Genomic DNA, 25681 nt, shown 5'->3' with positions numbered 1-25681 from the left:
AAGAGTTAAACTGCCATGTAGTTACAACGATGTCCACCCAAATACCGGACATAACATATCTTCTTGCTCCAAACCACACTCTTGGGACGCCTGGGTGGCTCAGTCGGTTAGGCAACTGACTTCGGCTCGGGTCATGATCTCAGGGTCCTGGGATCGAGTCCCACATTGGGCTCCCTGCTCAGTAGGGAGCCTGCTTCTCCCTCTGCCTGCCACTCCCCCTGCTTGTGCTTTCTCTCTCTCTCTCTCTCTCTCTGACAAATACATAAATAAAATCTTTTAAAAAAATAAATAATAAAATAATAAAATAAAATAAAATAAAATAAACCACACTCCTGGTACTAAAGACACCAAAATTCCCTGCTCGAATGGTCCCAAAGCTCATTTGTAAGTTCTTCTTGGGCCTTTCTCCTGGGCCATTATCTCGCAAGCAAACTGGGCCTTTGGTGTGCATAGCCTGAAAGCTAAGAGCAGCCCCAGCATGGTGTCCACTCACGAGTACTGGCTTCCAGCACAGAGAGGGATAAAGCCGTGCATGGGAAGAGAAGCAGCCAGATGCTGGAGGACAATCTCATCGCAGTTTAAGTACAGATTTCAGAGCGTAAGAGATTCCATTTCAAGCCTAGCCATACAAATCATTATGACATGCTTGTCAAGGTAGGAAGATATAATACCTCTTACTTAAAATTTTGTTTTCTTGATGAATGAGGTGTAAGGACAAGGGCTTCCATTTGCCCCCTTGCTCTAGGCCATTCAAATGCTTACGGGAGAGAGACTGGGAAAGAGGACTGGGCAAATGTGATCACTTAGAAACAATATGATGCACTCTTTAAAGAAGACAGATGCACAGTGTACAGTGAAAGTTTTTAAATGGATGAATAAATAACATGCTGAAAAGCATTATTGCTGCATTGCTCAGGAGAAGTTAATATAAAAAAAAGCAGTATAGCGCAATTCAACCCATTGCCTTGATTTTTCCTCTTTAAATCCTCCAAGAAGGCAGAAGCAATATATGCCTATGAAGACCCAGAGCAAGGAGGTCAACAGTGGGGAGAAGGGAGTTAAAGGGTTGGAAGGATTCCTAGCGGACAAGAAAGGCACATTTTAGAATATATTATTTTTTGTGATACATTAAAGAGATAAATATTACATACTAATATGGGCAGATGTATATGGCAGGCACTATGGGGAATATCAGGATAGTAGGATAAGTGGAATCGTGTTCCAATCCCCAAAGAACTTCCTGTTAATTACACTTAATAGTCAGTACTTGCCTTGGAGTTGACTTTGCAACTTGCCGGTCATTCCTATCAGTTGCCCCTTGGGAAGCTCGCATTGGAAGTTTAAGCTGCCTCACCATCCAATTAAAGAGATCACAACTGTCTTCCTAAATCAGGTTTAAGCAGGGAATGTGATGATAAAAAATAGGAATTCAGGAGCCTGAATTACTGATACCACAGAATTTTAGGATTCATGAGAACTTAAGAAATGGCCAGATTTTAGCTGAGACATTAATTATTTCAGGAAGGTTTCCTGATTTCCCAACACTACTTTAAATGCCCCCCACTTGCTGGATCTAGAGTGACCTATTGGTTATTATCTCCATAGCAACACCCCCTACAGTTTACTGCAATTGTTATTTGCATGTTTTACTCCCTTAGTCGGCTGGATCCTTAAGGGCAGAGATCTATGGTTGTTTATGGTTTCTCCCCAGCTTTTAGCAAGCATGATAGGTTCAATAAATATTTTTAAAATTAGGAGTGAATCAAGTCCTATATACATTTGTGGTTTTCCATGTAATTACTGTATCATTCCATGAATCACAGAGAATTGAATGACTTCCTTCTTTTCAATTACATCTGTATCCCGGTAGCAGAGAAATTGCTTTAATTTCAGAGTAAGAACAGTATAGTCAATAGGAAGGACAAGGTCCACCAACACCCTTCCATTAAGCCATATTTTAAAGTAGGGTCTCAGACCCAAGCACAAAGCCCTACCCCCTTCCAATTAAGATAACAAAAACCAAGGGATTTGGCTAAGACCAAATTGTAGCACATAGATAAGAGCTACCTCAATAGAAAAGCCAGCAGAAACCTAGAGACAATGGGATATGTGCACCAAATTGTCTTTTGGGGTTTTAGGACCACTAACTTCTCCAAGTAACCATTAACTCTTTACTTACCACTTGTATTTTGTCCATTAATTCCCCAACTAACTGCCCAGAAGGTAACATCAAAGAGATAAGAGGATGTATAAGATGGGCTGAATGCTTCATATATACTTTCTTATTTAATTATTCCCAACTGGCATGGGTATTTTCATGTCTGTTTTGTAGAGCAAACGTTTTAATGAGGTAATTTGTTCATTGCCTCACCAGATAATGGGGGATCCAACATGAAAACCTGGATGTATTTGAATCATGTTATCCTTTTCTTTCCTGAACCTGACCTCTCTATTTTAAACCATGTATCTCTGACTTTTTATACTCTCTCTTTAATGAGTGAGCCACAGAATCTAAATTAATAATTATATATCTACTTGTATCTACAGCTTTGTGACTTGGACCTATGCTCATGAAAGTGTCCTATTTCCAGTTATCAACAGACAAAATCATCTTCCTGCTTTCTGACAATACTGCATTAAATCTGTTCCCCAAATTTTAAAGCATGTTTAATGATTACTTCTTTTTTTCCCCAGATATATGAGTCCTGAGACAATAAAGAATTATTCTGAAAGCAAAAAACTTCTTTCCTTTATTAGAAAAGTATTGCTCAATTGGGTGTATAACACTAAAAAGGAAAAAGGGATCCCATCAAGGTAAGCGATTTAACCTTACTAGAAATGCTATTATACTGATTTTAAATACCATTTTTTTATATCTGGGAGCTCCTGGCTGGCTCAGTTGGTAGAGCATGTAACTCTTGATCTCAGGGTTGAAAGTTGAAGCCCCATGAAAAATTTAAAAACTAAATTCATATCCTGAATACATTGGAAAATATTTTGGAGTAGTTTACAGTTAAATTACCTATATACATACAAAAAGTTACTTGAAGAAAAAAAGAGATAGTATAATAACTTTTTTTATTATGGAAGTAAATTTCATATAACAAGATTAACCACTTTTAAGTGTATCATTCCATGTTATTTAACACATTCATTATGTTGGGCAACCATCATCTTGATCAAAATCCACAACATTTTTATTGCCCCCAATGTAAATCCAGCCCCCATTAAGCAGTCACTCCCTATTACTCCCCCTGCACCCTGCATGGCACTAGTCGGTTTTGTCTCTATGAATTTACCTGTTCTGAATGTTTCATATCACTAGAATCATACAATATATAGCTTTCTGTTTCTGGCTTCTTTCACTCAGCATAAGGTTTTCATCCACATGGTAGAATGTATCAGTAACATAAGTTTCATCCACTTTGTAACATGTATCAAGATTTATTCCTTCTTATGACTGAATAATAGTTCACGTTCTGCATGGAGCACTGGGTGTTATACGCAAACAATGAATCATTGTACAGCTATATCGTATTTTGTTTACCCATTCATCAGTCGATGGAATTTGGGTTGTTTTCACCTTATAGCTATTGAGAACAGTGCTGCTATGTACATTCATGTACAAGTATTTGAATACCTGCTTTTCACCTTTTGGGTATGCACCTAAGAGTGAAATTGCAGGATCATATGATAATTTTATGTTTAACTTATCGAGGAACCACCAAATTGTTTTCCACAGCTGCTAGACAATTTTGAAATCAAGAAATATAAGTTTATCAACTTTACTTTCTTTTTCAAGATTGGTGTAACAATGTGGAATGTTATATATAAATGTAATTCCATATAAATTTTAGGATTTGCTTAGTTTTGCAAAAAAATAATGTCACTGAGATTTTCACGGGGATTGCACTGAATCTTCACTATCGTCATCCTAACAATATTAAGCTTTCCAATTCATGAACATGAGGTGACTTTTGGTTTATTTAGATCTTCTTTAATTTCTTTCAGAAATGTCTTGTAGTTTTCAGCATACAAGTCTTTGATTAAAGTTAATCCTATATCGTTTTTTCTTTTTTGATGTTATTATAAATGAAACGGCTTTCTTAATTTCATTTTAGGATTGTTCATTCCTAGTGTATGATTTCTGTATATTGACTTTGTATTCTGAAGCTTTGCTGAATTCATTGATTAGCTCTCCTGTTTTTGTGAATTTGCTGGGATTTTCTGTGTATAAGATCATGTCATCTATGAATAGAGATAATTTTACTTGCTCCTTTCCAATTTGGGTGCCTAGTTTCTTTTCTTAGATTCAAGAGGAGGAAATATAGACCCCTGTTCTCAATAAAAGTATCAAAGATTATGTGGCATCCTTAATCTACCATACTCAATAAATACAAGAAAGATATTTTCATATTATAGGGTTTTTTAAAGCCTTCATAATTGAATAAAAGGAAGTCATTCAATTCTCTGTGATTCATAGAATGATATGGTAATTACAAGAAAACCACAAATGTATATAGGACTTGATGCATTCCTAATTTTAAAGCCTTCATAAAGGTCTACACTAACACCACAAGTACATAGGACAAATATTCCCTCAATCTTTTCTCAGATGGGCCTTTAGTCACTTTACTAAAAGAGTTACTTTTCACTGGGAAAAAAGAGAATACTCAGACTTTTTAAAAGACTTTGGGGGAATATAAACAAACAAACAAAAGACCAAAGGCTTGAAATGCTATCATAGTTCTCAAGTTAGAGAGGAAGCTTTTAGGCTAGATGATATATGGGGACTCTGACCCAGTCTGCTTCATAATAATCCAGCAAGTCCACTGTGTGATTATTTCTCTAAATCTCCCAAGTGTATACTTGGGATGAATATAGTCCGTGTGTAACTGAACATTTACATTTTTTTGCTGACCTATAGAATAAGAATTATGATGGCAGGAAGGTCCAAGTGACCAAGTGGAACCCTGGCTAAAATAGTCATAAGAAGCAATATAGTATTCCAGGAGTAAAGAAATTAACGCCAACATTAAAGATTTAAAGGAATTGTAAGCAATCCCCATTATATCCCTTTCAATTCATCTATCTGGCATAAACAAGTCAAAGTATAGTCAATTACAAATTTAAGCAAAAGGTAACATCAAGTGCAATGCTGTGCCAGATATGACTTTATTCCTGAAAGAAATAAAGAAAAGCAGTCTGTATTCTAGTCCAAGATAATGAGGTCGGAGGCTCCTGAACTTAACTCTTTCATCAACACACCAAATCTACAGCACATATAGATCACTTCCCTCTCAAAGAAATCCAGAAACTAGCTGAGTGATTCCTACACGTCAGACTAATGAGAGAATACCTACACTGAAACAGATAGGGAAGACTGAGACACACTTTCAGCGTAAAACTCACCCCCTGGCATTGAGGCATGTGATCAGAAGGGAACTCATGGCCCCCAGCTTCCCCATGAGAAGTAAAGGGTTTGGATCCAACATCTAGTGCTCCAACTTTTAAGACTTCCACTTGAGAGATGGGCCCCCAAAACACCTGCTCTGAGAGCTAGTTGGGCTTATGTCCACAAAATCCAGAAGACTAGAGCAGACAATGAAACAGTTCTTAATGAGCTTGCAAGGACAGCGTCTACCTGAAATGAACTTGTGCAAGAGTTTGGCACCCTGATTTTTGTGATCGCCATCCAGAGGACATAACTCCTATTAGTAACAGAAAAACATATGAAAGCATAAATCTCACTGGTAAAGATAAATATATAATAAAATTCAGGCTACTCTAGGGAGCCTGGGTGGCTTAGTCTGTGAAGCATTTCAGCTCAGGCCATGATCCCAGGGTTCTGGGATCGAGTCCCACATCAGGCTCTCTGCTTAGCAGGGAGCCTGCTTCTCCCTCTGCCTCTGCCTCTCTCTCTGTCTCTCATGAATAAATAAATAAAATCTTAAAAAAATAAATAAAATAAAATTCAAGCTACTCTAATATTGTAACAATGGTGGTAAATCACATTAAAATCTAGCATAAAGGTCAAAGTATCTAGCAAAAAGTCAAAAGTATTAAAAAAATTAATATAACTACAATAATGGATACACAAGATAAAAAGGGGTAAATATAAATTATGACTCAACAAACTGCACTTGATCTTAGCCAAAAGGCCGAGAAACGATGACTCTCAACAAACTGGATAAAGAAGGGGTGTACCTCAACAAAGGCCATATGTGACAATCACACAGCTAACATCATATTCAACAGTGAAAAGGTGAAGGCTGAAAGCTTTTCTTCTAAGATCAGGAACAAGATAAGGAGGCCCACTCTCATCATTTTTATTAAACATAGTATTGGAAGTTCTAGCCAGAGTAATTTGGCAAGAAAAAAAAGTCATCCAAATCAGAAAGAAATGACTAAAACTGACATCTTTTGCAGATGTCATGATATATACAGAAAACCCTAAGAACTCCACCAGAAAAAGGTAGAACTAATAAACAAATTCAGTAAAGTTACAGGATACAAAATCAATATACAAACATCAGCAGCATTTCTATACACTAATAACAAAAGAAGGAAATTAAGAAAATCCCATTTATAATTGCATCAAAATGAATAAAATACCTAGGAATAAATTTAACCAAGGAGGCAAAAGACCTGTACACTGATTACTATAAGACACTGATGAAAGAAATTGAAGAAGATACAAATAAATGGGAAGATATCCTGTGCTCGTGAATTGGAAGAATTAATGTTGTTAAGATGGCCGTACTACACAAAGCAATCTATAGATCCAATGCAATTCTTACCAAAATTCCAATAACATTTTTTACAAAAATTTTTAAAAATCCTAATATTTGTATGGAATCACAAAAGATCCTGAATAGCCAAAACAATATTGAGAATAAAAAATAAAACTGGAGGTATCACACTTCTTGATTTCAAACTATATTAAAAAGCTGTAGTAAACAAATAGTATGGTATTGGCATAAAAACAGACACATAGATCAACACGACAGAATAGAGAGCCCAGGAATAAGCCCATGGGTATGTAGTCAATTAATTTATGACAAAGGAGTCAATGAAATACAATGTAGAAAGGATAGTCTCTTCAGTAAATGATGTTGGGAAAACTGGACAGCCACATGAAAAATAATGAAACTAGACCACTATCTTACACCATACACAAAAATCAATTTGAAATGGAGTAAACTAAGACCTGAAACCATAAAACTCCCAGAAGAAAACTCCATGATAGCATTCTTGGCAATGACTTTTGGATTTGACACCTTTGCAAAGGCAACAAAAGCAAAAATAAACAAGTAGGACTACGTCAAAACTGAAAAGCTTCTACACAGGAAAAAAAAAAATCAACAAAATGAAAAGGCAAGCTGTGGAGTGGGAGAAAATAGTTGCAAATCATATATCTGGGAAGGTGTTAATATCTAATATGTGTATAAGGAACTCATACAACTCAATAGTAAAAACAAACAAACAAACAAACAAACAAACAAAAACCATCACAATTAAATAATGGTCAGAGAAACCAAAGAGACATTTTCTCAAAGAAGACATACAAATGTTCAAAGAATACATGAAAAGGTGCTTAATGTCACTAATATCAGGGAAATGCAAATCAAAACACAATGAAATATCACCTCACACCTACTAGAATCCCTATCAACAAAAAGACAAGAGATAATATGTGTTGGCAAAGATGTAGAAAAAAGGAAACCCTTGTGCACTGTTGGCAAGTATGAAAATTGGTACAGCCCCTACGGAGAGCAGTTTGGAGATTCTTCAAAAAAAAAAAAAAAGAACTACTGCATGATCTAGCAATCCCACATCCAGGTATACATCCAAAGGAAATGAAAACAGGGTATCAAAGAGATATTTGCTCTCCCATGTTCAATGCAACATATTCACAGTACCTAAGACATGAAAATAAACTAATTGTCCATCAACAGATGACCGAATAAAGAAATATGGTGTATATATACACAAGAGAGTATTATTCCCATGAGAAAGAAGGAATTCCTGCCATTTGCAACAATGTGGATGGATGCTGAAGGCATTATGCTAAGTGAAATAAACCGGAGAAAGACAAATACTGCATGATACCACATCATGGTGCATGTGCCCCTTCGAATCTGTACTTTTGTATCTTTTGGGCAAGTACCTAGTAGTGCAATTGCCAGATCATAGGGTAGTTCTATTTTTAACTTTCTAAGGAACCTCCATCCTGTTTTCCAGAGTGGCTGCACCAGTTTGCATTCCCACCAACAGTGTAAGCGGGTTCCCCTTTCTCCACAACCTCCATCCTTGCCAACATCTGTTGTTCCCTGAGTTGTTAATTTTAGTTATTCTGACTGGTGTGAGGTGGTATCTCATCATGGTTTCGATTTGTAGTTCCCTGATGATGAGTGATGTTGAGCATCTTTTCATGTGTCTGTTAGCCATCTGTATGTCTTTTTTGGAAAAATGTCTTTTCATGTCTTCTGCCCATTTCTTTTTTTTTTAAGATTTTATTTATTTATTTGATGGAGAGATAGAGAGCACAAGTAGGCAGAGAGGCAGGCAGAGGGAGAGGGAGAAGAAGGCTCCCCACTGAGCAGGGAGCCTGATGCGGGGCTCAATACCAGGACCCAGGGATCATGACCTGAGCCGAAGGCAGACGCTTAACCAACTGAGCCACCTTCTGCCCATTTCTTAACTGGATTATTTGTTTTTGGGGTGTTGAGTTTGATAACTTCTTTATAGATTTTGGATACTAACCCTTTATCAGATAAGTCATTTGCAAATATCTTCTCCCATTCCATAGGCTGCCTTTTAGTTTGATTGTTCCCTTGCTGTGCAGAATTTTTATCATGATGAAGTCCCAATAGTTCATTTTTGCTTTTGTTTCCCTTGCCTCCAGAGATGTGTCTATTAAGAAGTTGTAGCCGAGGTCACAGAGGTTGCTGCCTATATTCTCCTCTAGGATTTTAATGGCTTCCTGTCTCACATTTAGGACTTCCATCCATTTTGATTTAAATATTTTGATAAACTGTGGATGCATACTGGTCCATTACCACACATCCTGGGATTTTTTTTTACAGATTTTATGCCCAACAAGGAAAGATGCTCATGATACATTGTTAAGAAAAAGAAAAAAAGTTTACAGAGCAATATGTATGATATAATTTCTTTTGTGTTTACAGACAATGATTACATAAACAAAAAGATTGGACCAATATTCAAACTGTTAATAGTAATCATGCCTGGCAGGTGGAAGAGATTCCCTTTGTTTTATTATTTTTTTAATATTTCCAGTTTGAATTATCCCCATCTCATGACCAAAAGTATTTCTATTAAAACTAAAAATGGTTGCGAGTTGAGGAAGATGGGGGGAAAGAAGAGGGGAAACAAGCCTCCAGACATTTAGCAGAGGAGGAAATTAAAAGGACAATATCTGAAGCAGGATGCCAGAAAGTATTTGGTAGGGATTGCTCCTACCCAGAACTAAGCTGGGCTGTGTATTATAGATGACTGGAACAGAACTGAACATATAATGAAAATAATTCAGTGTAATTATTTTATCAGATAAAACTTTTTTTTGTAGACATTGCATTCTTCGTGTATGCCATAAAATTGTATTTACTGATGAATTTGAGTACATTGGATATCTTGTGATACTAATGAATATGTTTCCCATTATAATTTCTTGGATACCTGAGTTAAGTGATATCTATGAGCATGAATTAAGATATTGCAACTACTCTTTTCTTGCATTCTATATAATGGAGTCCCTACTTAAGGTAATCTGAAATTGTGTGTGTGTGTGTGTGTGTATCTGTGTACGTGTGAACATGTTATATGTCTCACAGAGAGAGTCCCTGACTTCATTTTTCAACACTACCTAAACACAATTTTCTAAAGGAGTGTATGAAATTCTTTCTCACTTCACAAACTTTAATTTTTAAAGGTAAATTTTTAAGGCAACTCAGTAGAAAACATCCATACTTTAAGAATTGATTTTGTATTTGTAAAAATAAATTTTAAAATGGTATGTGTCAAAGGGAGTTTCAAAGATATTGGCAGTGTTCATAAACTTAGCAGGGCAGTGTTCATTTTATTTTTTTAATACTAGATAAACAGATCGATAGGTAGAGTTATAGAGACTCCTTTATACTTGAAAAACATTTCATGATCTGATTTTTAAATCTAATATAAAGGTAGTTGTAAAATGAGGAAATGTACTCCCACAAACTGATAATAGTATTGTGTTATATGAATCAAAAAGTGGAGAATGAGTATGTGAGTACATAACATGATGGACAAAAACAAGGGAGAACTTAGAAGCAACACCATGACACCCGCAAGGAACATCACTCCCAGTGACTGGAGCTTGGGATGGATTGGTCAGCACGGATATTGGAGAGATGTTAGATTGGTGTGGAGGATATGTAAAATGAAACAGGAGACATGGACGTAAAGAAGAAAGAAGTTCATAGGCCATGCTATCTCTCCCACTTCCCTGACATCAACTACCATTTATTGTCTAATAACTTCCAAATTCATGTTCCCAGCTCATATCTTACCAAGAACCTCAGATCATATAGACAACTGAGGACGGGATCTCTCCAACAAAATACTATACAAACATCTCAAACAGCACATTCTAAAAAATTTATCTTCTCTAAGCCTACTTTTCCCTCAAAATTCCACTGGAAACCCAATTTCCCAGACTAGCATCTACAATCATCTTTAATACTTCCCACTCTCTTACTATGCTTCAATATTTCAAGCATTTTAATTTTAAATTAATATGATTACTTACTAGTATTTCAGACAAGTAGTCTTAAGGTAGATCAGAAAAAATCTAACTAGTGATGTTTCAGTTATTGTGGAAAATGTTGCAGTAAAAGCAAAAACAAGATAACCTATTTTTTTAATCAACAGATGGCTGCAATGAGGAAGGAATATTTTTTACATACCTGGAACCTATTTGAGTTAGCAATTACATCAGTTGGCATCATAGATATAATTCTTATTGAGACAAATTCCATTACTTTTACTCTTGATTTTATTCTAACAGTAATATTTATAAAAATTGTTCGATTTCTTCGCATACTACGTATTTTGAAGGTAAAGAACTATTAAATCATTCAATTTCAAATTTCTACTGACTGCTTCATGAAATATGAACTAAAATCAGTTTAGTAATTTTATGACTTCCACTTTCTATTGAGGTGATGTTTGTATTTTAAATTTTATAACCCTTTCACAAATTAAATTTTATAACATTATTTTATGAATATCCAAATTATATATTTGCTGTGTTTTCCTGTCTATGCTCCATAATCTCCATACTCTGCCCTCCAACCAGCTGCCATTAATCCTCAAAGTGCTAGCTTATGGTCATTCTTCAAGATTCAGTTTAAGTATCACCTAATAAAGGATGTCATTTTTTTTTTAATCTTGTTAGCATTCTGTACATACTCTCTTTTGCACTTATGCTTGGGATGAAACAAGAAATATAATTGTGGTGGGTTCCAACCCCCAAATAAACCTTCTAAGAAGAAGGTTAGTAGGAGATTTCACAGGTAAAAGTGACAGTACTTTATAGACATTTATGACTTAATCCCAGAAGATTAATTGCATTGTTTTCCAAGAATTTAAACGAGTTAAAATTAGCATCCAATTCTCTATAAGGGACATAAGTAAAGAGTAAATTCATAACTTCACATATGTGTCCAACATTATTAATTATGAGGAAATCACTCTGGTCATGAAGTTATAAAACTACCATGAATAAAATAACTAAAAGCCTTGACAGGTTACTATAATTATTGTTGAAAGCATGTTATTTCTTATTATTATCTACTTTAGTTCAACTAATCAATATATAATTATCTAAATGTATACAATTTATATTAAATAGTAGTTCTGTTTTTTTCCAGCTCATAACCCCAAAGTTGCTGCAAATAATAGATCAAAAGATGAGTCACCAGCTGTCCTTTAAGTATGCTATACTAAAAGGATATGTCCAAGGTGAAGCAGACATAATGACTATAATTGATCAGATTTCAAGTTCTAAGCAAGTTAAACAGGTGAGAAAACTTTCAATAGTAAGGAAAGGGTTTATTCCTCCAGTCCCTCAGTTGCCCTCACCCATTATGTCTTCTATCTATATATGTAGATGGGGATTTTGACTCGATTCGCTAAGTAATTTCTGTAAAAACTTAAACTAGTCTACATTTGTATTACTCAAAATCTTCCTTGCTTAAATGTCTGTGCCACAGTAACAAATCATGAGGTTTTTGCAACCCACCTTTTGGTTCTTGTGGAGGCTATCATGAAATATATGTGCAGTGGTCATCAGCTCCCTCCCGATGCAAGTTCCAGGATCTGTCAGCTACAGGTGCACTAAATAGGAAATATTGGAGGATGAGACATAATGGCAGTGTTAAGCAAAGGGAGCTTCCTCATAATTCCCAAAGGCTCCCTTCCTCACTCCCTGCCTGATTTTCCCACAATAAATAGTAAAAGAAGCAAAGGATGGGGATCTGGCAAATGGAAAAAGTAAGAATAACTCATCTAGAAGGAAACCTTGTCTAATTTCTTCATTACACAGATAAGGAACAAAAAAGAGCCAAGAGAGCTTGAATGGTTATTCTCAAAGTCACATGGCTAGTAAACAGTGAAGAGAATTCTAGGGCCTAAGTTTTAGATTTTCACTTTTTTGACCGAGGTGGTTGTTCTCACAAGTTTGTCAACTGTGTGAAATATTTACCTTTCAAGGCAATGTAGAACATGTGAATGCCATTTAATATGCCCAAAGCTCTGTAGTTGAGAAAATTGAACATGTGATATGTAGTAGAACACAAAAAGCAGTGTTTCCTTTCTTCACCACCTGTAACTTTAAAACTGTTTTCCTGAATTTTGTTACCTGTTCTAACCTGGAAAAGAATATTTGGCACTGGAATTTGAGGATACACAGTAGGGAAAACAAAAGGACCTGAATCTCTAAGATGTCCAGTTTTAGTCCTCATTTCTGCTCTCACACAGTTTGGCCAAACCTTCTACCTCATTTAAGATTGAAGCCACTTTTTATTCTCTCCACAAATTGCTGGAGCAAAATAAAATTTATTGCGCAAAATTCAATTCTAATCCCTGAAAAGCTCCCCATCATATTTTTTCTTTGAAGTTATTAGTTAGGTAAAAAAAAAAATCCATCAGTAGCAAATGTAAAGATATTTTATAACAGCTTGTTCTCCAATGGGGATAACTCTTCTTTTATTTTGTAGATGTTATTAAGGAGGATTATGAAGAATACAGGACACGCTATGAAAGAGCTGGGTATGTACCCCTCGCCCTAAAGATTAAACACAACCATTTCTTATTATCATTACTCCAGAAAGGCAATTATTTTGACAACTGAACTGATCTTTGAGGAAACCTATTTATTACTAGTAATAAAGTATATAACTTTAATCGATATGATCATATCTTTGGTTTGGATGGGTTTAGTGTAATATTACCTCTCTACACTTTTTCTTCCTGCCTTATACCTCAATGAAGACCTTCTAATTTCTCTTTAAAGGAAACACATTAGCATTACATGTTTACACATGCTATTATCACCTTATAAATTCTATTTTCTTCCAAACCAAAAGTACACATACCTTGCTGAGCAAAACAAGGAAAAAAGTTATTTTTTTTCCCTTCACTTGCCACAGAGCTACCATCTGAGGATTTAGGATTTATAAGTTGAAATTAGAAGATCTCACAGATCTCTGATAGACCACTGGGAGCTTCTATGCCTAAACATGACAACAGTTTATTCTCTGAATCATGCCACGTCATGCTCCTAGCACAGGATAAATCCTGGGAGTGGGACAGACACACTCCTCTAGTATAGTGTTCATGTGGGAGGAGAAGAAGGGGGTTTGGTACTAGGTGGTGGGCAGCAAAAGGGCACAGCAAGTCTGAGATCAAACAAGACTTGAGAGATTTGCATGGCAGATAGTTATCAAGCCAGACATGAAGCCATCACGAAGGAAAAGCCAAAATGTAGAATCTAAGTGAATGCAACTCTCGTGGGCATTCAGGAATCCAGATAAGTCAGGCAGAAGAGCACAGATGGATGAGTCATCTAGATGCACAAGAATGTTAGGTGGACAATGACCCAAGAGGAATGAGAGGACTTAATCAGAAGCCATATCTAAGTGCTAATCCTAATTCAAACAGAATAGAAAAGTAGGACATAAACTCTAGACCTAGAGCCCAGAAGAGCTTCTCAGTGTCCCATGCAGGTGTATCAGTGTAATTGTTAATCCTAGGACTAGGACTGTCTGTCCTTCCTCATGGGCTTAGGTATAAACTGGCAAGAAAATGGCAAGCTGAACTCTGCAACGACTGGAGGACTCATCAGGGAGAGATATATTTCTCTGTGTTGGGAGTTGTATTTCATGGATTTAAAGTGGAAATACTAGCTTACTGTCTACATGAAATATTTAAATAATATTCTTATTTTATCCGAAAATATTATTTTTCAGGCTACTTAGAGTATGATCACCCAGAAATCGTTGTTACTATGAAAACAAAGGAGGAGATTAATGTCATGCTCAATTTGGCTAGAGAAATTGTTAAGGTTTTTAGGTCAAAAGGAATTATTCATAAAATTGAAGGTTCTGAAATTAATAAGGTAAGGTAGCATATTTTTAAGGCAAATATACTTACTTGATATATAGTTATTCATGATTTTCAAACCTACTTTTGATTTTTCAATATAAGCCATCTCTGAGATATGAATATCTAACTTAAAATAATTATCTAAAGATAAGCACCTACCATAGAGTATTTCCTTCCAAGAGCTCCAATGCTCAATTTCTCTTTCCCTTTCTTGCCACAGCAAGGGACCATCTCTTTCTATGCTTTGCTCCCAAACCGATGGTATGATGAAACTATTTCTCTTCCTAGGCTACAGTGGATATTAGTATTTTTCTAGGAATTATCTTTGACACTGAGACAACTTTTCCCATAGAACCCCATGATTTATAAGAGTATTCAATTATAGGGTAAAAATTCACTACATTTCCTTTCTCTAAGTTATTTAAATGGTACCATGACATATAAAAAAATAGAGGATCCCGACTAATTCTGTAAGTACAAAATTTACTCTCCAAATTGGGAATAGTATAAGAAAAAAAACCCAAAAGCTATTATGTTTGTGAATACATATACAAAACTTTTAAAACATAATGGTAGCTAATTGAATCTATTAGTATATTAAAAGTTTAGTATACTATAACTAAGAATGTTTTAGATCCCCAAATAGCTATATAACTTATTAAGAGATTTAAAAAGAAAGAAAAAAATTGACAAAATTTATTATTCAAAATATTTTTTAAAATTCTTACAAGGCTAATAAGAGAAGTAGCATCCTTAACTAAATAAAGAGTTTCTATTAAAAATTTGAAACATTGTATTGGATGTCAAAACATTTATAAGTATTCCAATTAAAGTCAGGAATGAAAGAAGAATGAACAGTGCCATTCCAAATATTGAGTGCTGTGCTGGAAGTCTTAGCCAGGTCAAGAAAAAAAAAGAAAGGAAATTGAGAGATAAAATTTTTGGAAAGAGGAAAAAAGTTATTATATGTTGATTGTTTAATTTAAAATCCTTGGAAAATAAATTAAAATCCATAAGATTAATAAGATAAATCATAGGGTATTAAGAAATAATGTCAAAATTCAAAATTCTTCCCCAACTAAAGAAAATGTAGAAAAATATTCTATTCACAGTATTGATTAAAAACTCTAAATCCTTCAGTGTGAACCTAACATAAAATATATAACATCTATGTGGCGAGAACTGAAAGGCACATTTGAGCAGGTAGAAAGATCAGTCACCTTAAAGATAAAACAATGGAAATTATCCTATTTGAGTAACAGAAGTAAAAAGATTGAAGAAAAGAGAACAAAATCTATGGGACCCATGAGATCTAATCAAGTGGACCAACATATACACTGTGGGAATTCCACAAAGAGAAGGGAGCGAGAGAGACAGAGAATATTTGAAGAAATAATGGCCAAAAATTTCCCAACTTAGATGAAAGACATAAATATTAACATCCAAGAAGTTCAATAAATTCCAAGTAGGATGACCTGAGAGAGACGCACACCGAGACACATTATAATCAAACTGTCAAAAAGACAAAAAGAAAATTTTGAATCAGCAATAGCAACTCATCCCATATAAGCAATCCTCAATAAGATTATTATCAGATTTCTCATCAGATACTTTGTAGACCAGAAGAAAGTGAACTGATATATTCAAAGTGCTAAAAGAGAAAAAAAAAACCTATCAACCAAAAATCCTATGTCCAGCAAAACTGTCCTGCAGAAATGAGAAATTAAGACATTCCCAGATAAACAAAAGTGGAGGGAGTTTATTACCACTAGATCTGCCCTGAAAGAAATGCTAAAAGGAGTCCTACAGATTGAGTAGACACCTCCCAACAGAGGATATTCAGATGACTAATACATAACAAAAGGTACTAAATTTCATTGTCAAAAGCCTAATACAAATTAAAACCAAATGAAATACCAATACACAACCATCAGAATACTTGATTTTTTTAACTAACTGTAGGCAATAATGTAGAATAACTGGAACGTTAGAATAAGAGTGTAAATTAATGCAATCACTTTGGAATTGTTAGGCAGAATCTACTAAATTTGAACATACACATATGACATAGCAATTAGATTACAGAACCATATATCCACAGAAATGTATACATATGTACAGCAAACAAACATAGCAGCATTACAAAGGCCAAAACTGGCACACCCAAAATGTTGATCAATAGTAGACAAAACTGTGGTATATTCATACAACATAATCCTCTACAACAATGAAAATGACAGGAATGAACTTCTAATATTGCTCCCTGCAATATTAGAGATGAATCTCACAAACATACTACTGAGCAAATAAAACCAGACACAAACAAGTACATACTCATTGATTTCATGCAGATAAATCTCAAAACCAAACAAAGCTAAACTCTGATAGAAGAGAGGTCATCTTTGGATAGAAGAAATGACTAGAAGAGAATATAAGAGAGGATTTTAGGTGCAGTAAATGTTTTATCTCTTAATCTGGGTGCTGGTTACCCAGATCTTTTCACATTGTATATGTTCTTTGAGCAGACATTTATAATCTGTGCACTTTTTGCTTATCTACTTTAATTTAGTAAAAAAAGTTTACTTTTAAATGTTTAATCTATGACTTCAGAATGATGATAACAGAAAAATGCTATCAGTGGGGAGAAGTTGAAAGTTTCCACAGAAGAACAAAAATCTCAGAAGAGCAAGTAAAGGAAATAGTACAAAGCCATAATTTCTTAAGCATTCTGTGAACACCAGTTTTGTTCATCTTCTTTCTTAAATTTTGTGGTTTTAGTTAATAATGGCCAAAAAAAGAGAGATACTTGATTTTCAACCTGTTATCAAGCCCCTTACTGTTGAAGAAGCACTCTACCATATTCCATGGCTAGATAAAGACAAAGACCATATAAACTTCATTCAGGTAATATTTTTATTTTCTGGTAATACCATCTATAATGTACCAACAAATGATTTTTTTTTTTAACGAAGACTCTGATTCTCTCCAGCTTAAAACTCTTTAAAAGTCTTTTATTGTCTATGGGATAAAATCAAAATCCCTTTAAGTGACCTGAAAAGTCCTTTCCCAATCTGCTTCCTGTCTACATTTCCATCATCATCTACCTCATACTCTATTTATACTCAACCTTACATGGTACCCCAAACCCTTTTCACTGTTTTCTAATTCCCTTCCTCTGGAGGTGCTATTTACTTTTCTTGAAATGTCCTTTGTTTTTACTTGTTTTTCCCCAAATCTTGCTTCTCTGGAAAGATCCTGGAAACATCCCTACCAAAGGTAACTTAGAAAAGTAGGCTTTGGGGGCAAACACCCCACCAGTAGAAGACCATTCTGTGGTCCATCCTGAGTTTGGAGGACCAAAGGTGTCGCCATTGTATCCATTATACAGTTTCATTATAGCATTAAGTACATTGCATTACAATTACATTTACATCCCTCTTCTGTGCTATATCCTTTAGCTTATCCATCTTTTGAATACCCAGCCCCTTGCACTTTGCTTATTACAGAGAAGATGCTCAAAGACTGTAGAATAAACAATTAAATAGGTCTAACTTGTTCTAATAACATTCTTTTTCTATATCTACTTGGTGCCAAAGGAGCAGGTGCATATTTTTCCACCTGCTTAGAATATTTTGAATGAATGAATTTTTTACTTACTTCATCAGCCATTTAGAGCATAACTATGTGTGAGACGTATATATGCCATTAGCCTGAATCTGTTCTGATTATTTTCATCCAGATGAAATATTTTTATCTCTCCACTACATTCTTACTCTTATATTAGATTAGTTCTTTTCTAATCCATGTATAAATATCCCATCTGAAGTTACGAAGATCTATGAATATCCCCTTCTTCTCTTTGATATTCATAATTCCTATTTTCTCTTGCAAATTTATGACTAACACAATAAGTTGGATCTTACTGACTGATATTCTAAAATGTAAAAACTTTTATTAAGATGTAAACTTCAGGGGTGCCTGGGTGGCTCAGTTGGTTAAGCGACTGCCTTTGGCTTGGGTCATGATCCTGGAGTCCCGGGATCAAGTCCCACATCAGGCTCCCTGCTCAGCGGGGAGTCTGCTTCTCCCTCTGACCCTCCCCCCTCTCATGCTCTCTCTCTCTCTCTCTCTCATTCTCTCTCTCAAATAAATAAATAAATAAATAAAATCTTTTAAAAAAAAGATGTAAACTTCAACATCCTCAACCACTGCTAATATAGTGTTTGTATCTTATATATTTGGTGATATTTTTAAGGAAAGAGCCAAAGTTGTAACATTTGATTGTGGAAATGATATATTTGAAGAAGGTGATGAGCCCAAAGGAATTTATATAATAATATCAGGTATGATAAAGGTAAGTCAAAGTTATTCATAAATGTACTTGGGAACATTAGTTAAAAATTCTATAAAATTGAGAATTCATAATTTTCTATGTTAAGAACTGCACTGTTCCTCTTTTAGGACAACAGCTACCATCCAATTTTCTTGTTCAAACACAGTGGTTAACATTACCTACCACATTTTAAGCATTACTTTCCCATAGACAACAAGAAACCATGCAAAGGATCATCTTTAAGATGGAATATTATAAGTTGTTTTCATCTTATGTTTATCTGAATTGGGCATTTAGCCTTTCTAAGGCAGGTATATGTTGGCTGAGTAGAAGGATTCAGAAATATCGCAGGATCTAGGAATGCTTTTGCTAATTTAATAAAATCGCCTTAAAAGGTATAAGTAAGAAGTATCCTCAAAACAATATCTACATATTAAAATTGCTAAAACCAAAGGAAAAAAGTAAAAAATTAGAGAGTTTTGGTAATTAACTGGCATATTTTTTTTCTCTTTCTTCATTCCTAAACAGCTTCAAAGATCAAAACCTGGTTTTGGAATTGACCAAATGCTCTGGGAGTCAGAGGAAAAAGATTATCAGCTAATGTACACAGACTTTGCGATCAGTGGGGAAATAATAGGAGAGCTAAACTGTTTAACTAACGAACCCATGATGTGCTCTGCTACCTGCAAAACTGTAGTGGAGGTCAGAAAACATCACCATATGGTCTATTGCAGTATCTTATTAAATATCTAGTATCAAATTTAAGGTTATTTCTGTATTTAGCATATGTTTACAGTCTCATGATAATTTTATTAAAAAATAGGAATAGTAAAGGAATAAAACTTGTTACCAGATTATATTTATCCAGTATACTGTCCTGGCAAAATGGCTTGCAAAAGTTAACCTACCATATTGAAAAATTTAACCAGAAAAACTGATCAAATGAGGTCTCTCATGGGGAAATTAGAGGACATATTTTAGCTATCAATACCATAATTTGGGGGGTAAGGAAGGGAAAAAGTCAGAGAACTAATATCTATTAATAAAAAAGTTGAGCAAAGTGGTTGGAAGTTTCCCCAGGTACAATGAGGACAAAATTCTCAAAGCAACAGGGGCTATCACTGGCCTAATTTAAACTCAAAAAGAACAATGACTGCAAACAATTGAACCCCATAATATATAAAAATCCATAAGTTGATGATGATACCAAAATTTGTTTAATTTCCAATAAGATTGTTGGGATATTAACTTACTACTCTAAAAATGGATTTTTTTTAAATAGAAAGAATTCAACATTTATCCTGCCTTTCTTCTATGAACTCTTTCAAGGTAACCAAAAAAAAAAAAAAAAAAAAAAGAAGAAATATTCTTCTATACAGAATTCCAGCTAACAAATGTAGAAACAGAGAATTAGAATATCTTCATTTTGCCATCTCAATGAAATAATGGATCTAGGCAACAGCCATCAATTAATGCTAAAACTACTGTGCACAGTGTTAATGGGAAACTTTATAATGAAAGACCTAGCTGGCACCACCTAAAAAACAATTGTAGCATCACTAAAAGTTGGACAACTGGGCATCATGTACCTCTGGATATGATGCTGCAAAGCTGGTTCTTTGAAAAGATCAACAAAATTGATAAACCTTTAGCCAAATGCATAAAAAGAAGAGAGAGAGAGAGAAAGAGAGAGAGAGGATTCAAATAAGCAAAATCAGAAATGAAAGAGGAGAAATAACTGACCCCACAGAAATACAAAGGATTGTAAAATAACATTATGAAAAATTTTATGCCAACAAATTGGACAACCCAGAAGAAATGAATAAATTCCTAGAAACATATAACCTCCCAAAACTGAATCAGGAAGAAATAGAAAATTTGAACAGACCAATTACCAGCAATGAAATTGAACAAGCATCAAATAACTCCAACAAACAGAAGTCCAGGACCAGACGGCCTCACAGGTGAATTCAACCAGACATTTAAAGAAGAGTTAATACTTACTCTTCTCAAACTATTCCAAAACCAAAGAGGAAGGAAAGCTTCCAGATTCATTCTTTGAGGTCAGCATTACCCTGTTACCAAAACCAGGTAAAGACACTACAAAAAAGAGAACTATAGGCCAATATCTCTGATGAACATTAAGATACCTACCCATAGATGCAAAATTCATCAACAATATATTAGCAAACAGAATCCAACAATACATTAAAAAAAATCATTCACCATTATTGAATGACATTTATTCCCAGGATGCAAAGGTCAATATTTACAAATCAGTCAATGTGACGCATCACATCAATAAGAGAAAGGATAAGAACCATATGATCATTTCAAAGGATGCAGAAAAGGCATTTGACAAAGTACAACATCCATTCATGATAAAAACCCTCAACAAAGTAGATTTAGAGGGCACATGCCTCAACAAAATAAAGGCTGTATGTAAAAAACCCACAGCTACCATCATACTCAATGGTGAAAAGCTGAGAGCTTTTCCCCTAAGGTAAGAAACAAGACAAGGATGTCCACTCTCACTGCTTTTATTCAACATAGTACTGCAAGTCTTACCCACAGCAATCGGACAAGAAAAAGAAATAAAACTCATCTAAATTGGTAAGGAAGAAGTAAAACTTTCACTCTTTGACATGATATTATATAAAGAAAACTAAAGACCACCAAAAAAAAAATACTAGAACTGATAAATGAATTCAGTAAGGTTGCAGGATATGAGATCAATGTATAGAAATCCACTGCATCTTTATACACTAATAATGAAGCAGCAGAAATAAATTAAGAAAGCAATGTCATTTCCAATTGCACCACAAATAGTAAAGTACCTAGGAATAAATCAAGGAGGTGAAAGATCTGTACTCTGAAAACTATAAAACCTTGATGAAAGAAATTAGATGTCCCATTGCTCATAGGTTGGAAAAACCAATATTGTTAAAAGTGTCCATACTACCCAAAGTAATCTACAGATTTAATGTAATCCCTATCAAAATAACAACAGCATTTTTCACAGAACTAGAACAAACAATCCTAATATGTGTATGGAACCACAAAAAGACCAAAGCAATCTTTTTTTTTACCTTATTTTATTATGTTATGTTAATCACTATACATTACATCATTAGTTTTTGATGTAGTGTTCCATGATTCATTGTTTGCGTACAACACCCAGTGCTCCATTCAATACATGCCCTCTTTAATACCCATCACCAGGCTAATATAGCCAAAGCAATCTTTAAAAAGAAAAACAAAGCTGTAGGTATCACAATTCCAGATTTCACTTTATATTACAAAGCTGTAGTAAATAAAAACAGCATGGCACAAAAATAGAAACAAATCAGGGGCACCTGAGTGGCTCAGTAGTTAAGCGTCTGCCTTCGGCTCAGGTCATGATCTCAGGGTTCTGGGATCGAGCCCCGCATCAGGCTCCCTGCTCGGCGGGAAGCCTGCCTCTCCCTCTCCCACTCCCCCTGCTTGTGTTCCCTGCGTCTCTCTCTGTGTCTCTCTCTGTGAAATAAATAAATAAAATATTTTAAAAAAGAAAAGAAAAGAAACATAAATCAATGGAACAGAATAGAAAATCCAGAAATAAACCCACAATTATATGGCCAACTAATCTTTGACAAAGGAGACAAGAGTATACAATGGGAAAAAGACAGTCTCTTCAAAAAAGATGTTGGGAAAACAGGGCAGTTACATGCAAAGAAGTGAAAGTGGACTACTTTTTTACACCATACACAAAAATAAACTCAAAATGGATTAAGGACCTAAATGGGAGACCTGAAACTATAAAAATCTTAAAATAGGGGTGCCTGGCTGGCTTAGTCAGTAGAGCATGTGACTCTCGATCTTGGGACCATGAGTTCAAGCCCCACATTGTGCATAGAGCTTACCTAAAAAATAAATGAATAAAAAAATGAAAATCCTGGAACAGAGAACAGATCGTAGTTTCTCTGACATCAACCATAACAACATCTTTCTAATTATGTCTCCTGGGGCAAGGGAAACAAAAACAAAAATAAACTATTGGGACTATATCAAAATAAAAAGCTTCTACCCAGCAGAGGAAACAACCAAAAAAACTAAAAGATAACCTATTGAATGCGAGAAGATATTAGCAAATGACATATTTGATAAAAGGTTAGTATCCAAACTATATAAAGAACTTATACAACTCAACACCAAAAAATAATGATAATAATCCAGTTAAAAAATGGGCAGAAGACGTAAACAGACATTTCTCCTAGAAGAATACAAATGGCCAACAAACACATGAAAGGATGCTCATCATCACTTATTATCAGGGAAACATGAATCAAAACCACAATAAGATATCACCTCACACCCATCAGAATGGCTAAAATCAAAAACTCAAGAAACAAGTGTTGGCAAGGATGTGGAGGAAAAGGAACCCTCATGCACTATTGATAGAGATATAAACTGGTGCAGCTACAGTGGAAGACAGAATGGAGGTGCCTCAAAAAATTAAGACTAGAACTACCCTAAGATCCTGTAATCACACTAGTGGGTATTTACCCAAAGAATTTGAAAACAGTAATTTGAAGGGATATATGCACCCTTATGTTTACTACAGCATTATTCACAATAGCCAAATTACGGAAGCAGCCCAAGTGTCCACCAATAGATGAATGGATAAAGAAAATGTGTGTATATATACATATATATATGTGTGTATATACACACACATTACATGTATATATATGTATATATACATATATGTAATGGAATCTTATTCTTCCATAAAAAAGAATGAAATCTGGCCATTTGCAACAACATGGAAGGATCTAGAGGGTATAATGCTGAGTGAAATAAGTCAGAGAAAGACAAATACCATATGATTTCACTCATATATGGAATTGAAGAAACAAAACAAATGAACAAAGAAAAAAGACAAACCAAAAACAGACTCTTAACTATAGAGAATCAACAGATGGACACCAGAGGGAAAGGGGGTGGGGAGATGGGTGAAATAGGTGACGAGAATTAGGAGTACACTTATCTTGATGAGCACTGGAGTAACATGTGGAATTACTGAATCACTGTATTGTACACCTGAAATTAATATAACACTGTGCATTAACTACACTGGAATTAAAATTTAAAAAGAATAATGTTAGATGACATATACTGTCTGACTTGAAGCCTTATTATAAATCTATTATAATCAAGACAAAATGATATTAACTTAAGATAATATAAAATAGTGGAACAGGGAAGAGAATCCAGAAATAGATTCATATATTGTGTATATATGATATTGATATTAATAGTAATGTTATTAATAATGTTATTAATATATAATATATAATAATTAATATTAATATAATAATAATCAATAATAGTATTTTCAACAAATGATCCTGAAAATCCCAAATATCTATATGGGAGCTATGAGCCTTGGCCCCATACATTGTGCACAAAAATTGACTTGGAATGATGATAGACCTAAACATAAAAATTAGAGCTATAAAAATTCTAAACGGAAACACAAATCTTGAGATAGGCAAAGATTTCTAAGCCAGGACACAAAAAGCACTAACTATAAAAGGAAATACTGATAAATTGAATGTCACTAAACTTAAAATCTTCTGCTTTTTAAAGACACCACAAAGAACATGGAAAAAGCAAACCACAGACAATGGAAACGTATCACAATATCTTTATCTGAAAAATTACTTGACAATGGAACCTATAAAGAATTCTTACAGCTCAAATATAAGAAGACAAAACACCAAATTAAAAATCGGGCAAAGGATTTGAACAAACATTTCACAAAAGAATATACAAATGACCAAAAAGCACATGAGGAAGATGCCTGATATCATTAGCTCTCAGAGAAATGCAGATTAAAATCATAATGAGGTATCACCACACACCTACTACATTGGCGAAAAATAAAAATAATGAGTAGCAGATATTGGCAAGGATGTGAAGCAGCTGAAATTTCCATCATGGCTGATGAGAGTGTAAAATGTTACAACCCTTCTAACAGCAGACTGGCAATTTTCTTATAAAGTTAAACACACAATTATCATATTACCCAGCAATCGCACTCATACATACTTACCCATGAGAAATAAAAACCAACATACACAGCATCTTGTATATTCGTAGCAGCTTATTCCTCTTAGCCAATAGCCTGCTCATTGTTAGCACTAGCATTTATTGTTATCTAAAAAGTTTGCTCCCCTAAAATTATGTATTTTCAGAAATATATCTTTAGTTTAAAAGTTTCAATTATTTTTGATATGTTGTTTTCTACTTTTGCAGAATCTGTAAGAATAATAATGTCTCATTGGAGGATGTGACCTTTTAATATTTAATTTATGATAAGATCACACAAATATTTACTACTATACACATCTTATTAGATGTCCAGGCAACAACATGAATCTTACAGAATTTAAATTCTTAGCTTTAATGTTATATGTAAATGAGAAAATCTTATATCCTTAAACTATAGGTGTGCAGAAGGAAATATTAAATTTATATCCTCCATTTTTCAGACATGTTTTATTCCTAAAAATCACTTGTATGAAGCTTTTAAACAATGTTGTCCTCACATTGAATATAAAATGTGGCTAAAACTTGGACTTTCTATTACCGCCAAAAAAATGAGGGAACGTTTATCTTATGAGGTAAGAGGTGTTT

General features: G+C 34.5%; 1 protein-coding gene across 13 annotated transcripts in view; it reads left to right on the top strand.

Moving 5' to 3' along the window:
* The window catches only part of SLC9C1 (solute carrier family 9 member C1), an 88804-nt gene that overhangs the window by 54750 nt on the left and 8373 nt on the right, over positions 1 to 25681 (top strand). For all 13 annotated transcript variants that reach the window (XM_073893233.1, XM_073893266.1, XM_073893242.1 and 10 more), the window contains 10 exons: positions 2695 to 2814; positions 9593 to 9788; positions 10933 to 11118; positions 11934 to 12083; positions 13281 to 13332; positions 14532 to 14680; positions 17446 to 17571; positions 18923 to 19021; positions 19529 to 19702; positions 25537 to 25668. In XM_073893233.1, coding sequence (XP_073749334.1) covers positions 2695 to 2814; positions 9593 to 9788; positions 10933 to 11118; positions 11934 to 12083; positions 13281 to 13332; positions 14532 to 14680; positions 17446 to 17571; positions 18923 to 19021; positions 19529 to 19702; positions 25537 to 25668 — 1384 coding nt within the window. The remainder of the gene's footprint in view (positions 1 to 2694; positions 2815 to 9592; positions 9789 to 10932; positions 11119 to 11933; positions 12084 to 13280; positions 13333 to 14531; positions 14681 to 17445; positions 17572 to 18922; positions 19022 to 19528; positions 19703 to 25536; positions 25669 to 25681) is intronic.

Source organism: Callorhinus ursinus, unplaced genomic scaffold, assembly GCF_003265705.2.
Source record: "Callorhinus ursinus isolate GAN/ISIS: 27379988/994484 unplaced genomic scaffold, GSC_fseal_2.0 scaffold1, whole genome shotgun sequence".
Taxonomy (NCBI): Eukaryota; Metazoa; Chordata; class Mammalia; order Carnivora; family Otariidae; genus Callorhinus; species Callorhinus ursinus.
This window is presented reverse-complemented; position numbering and strand designations above follow the sequence as displayed.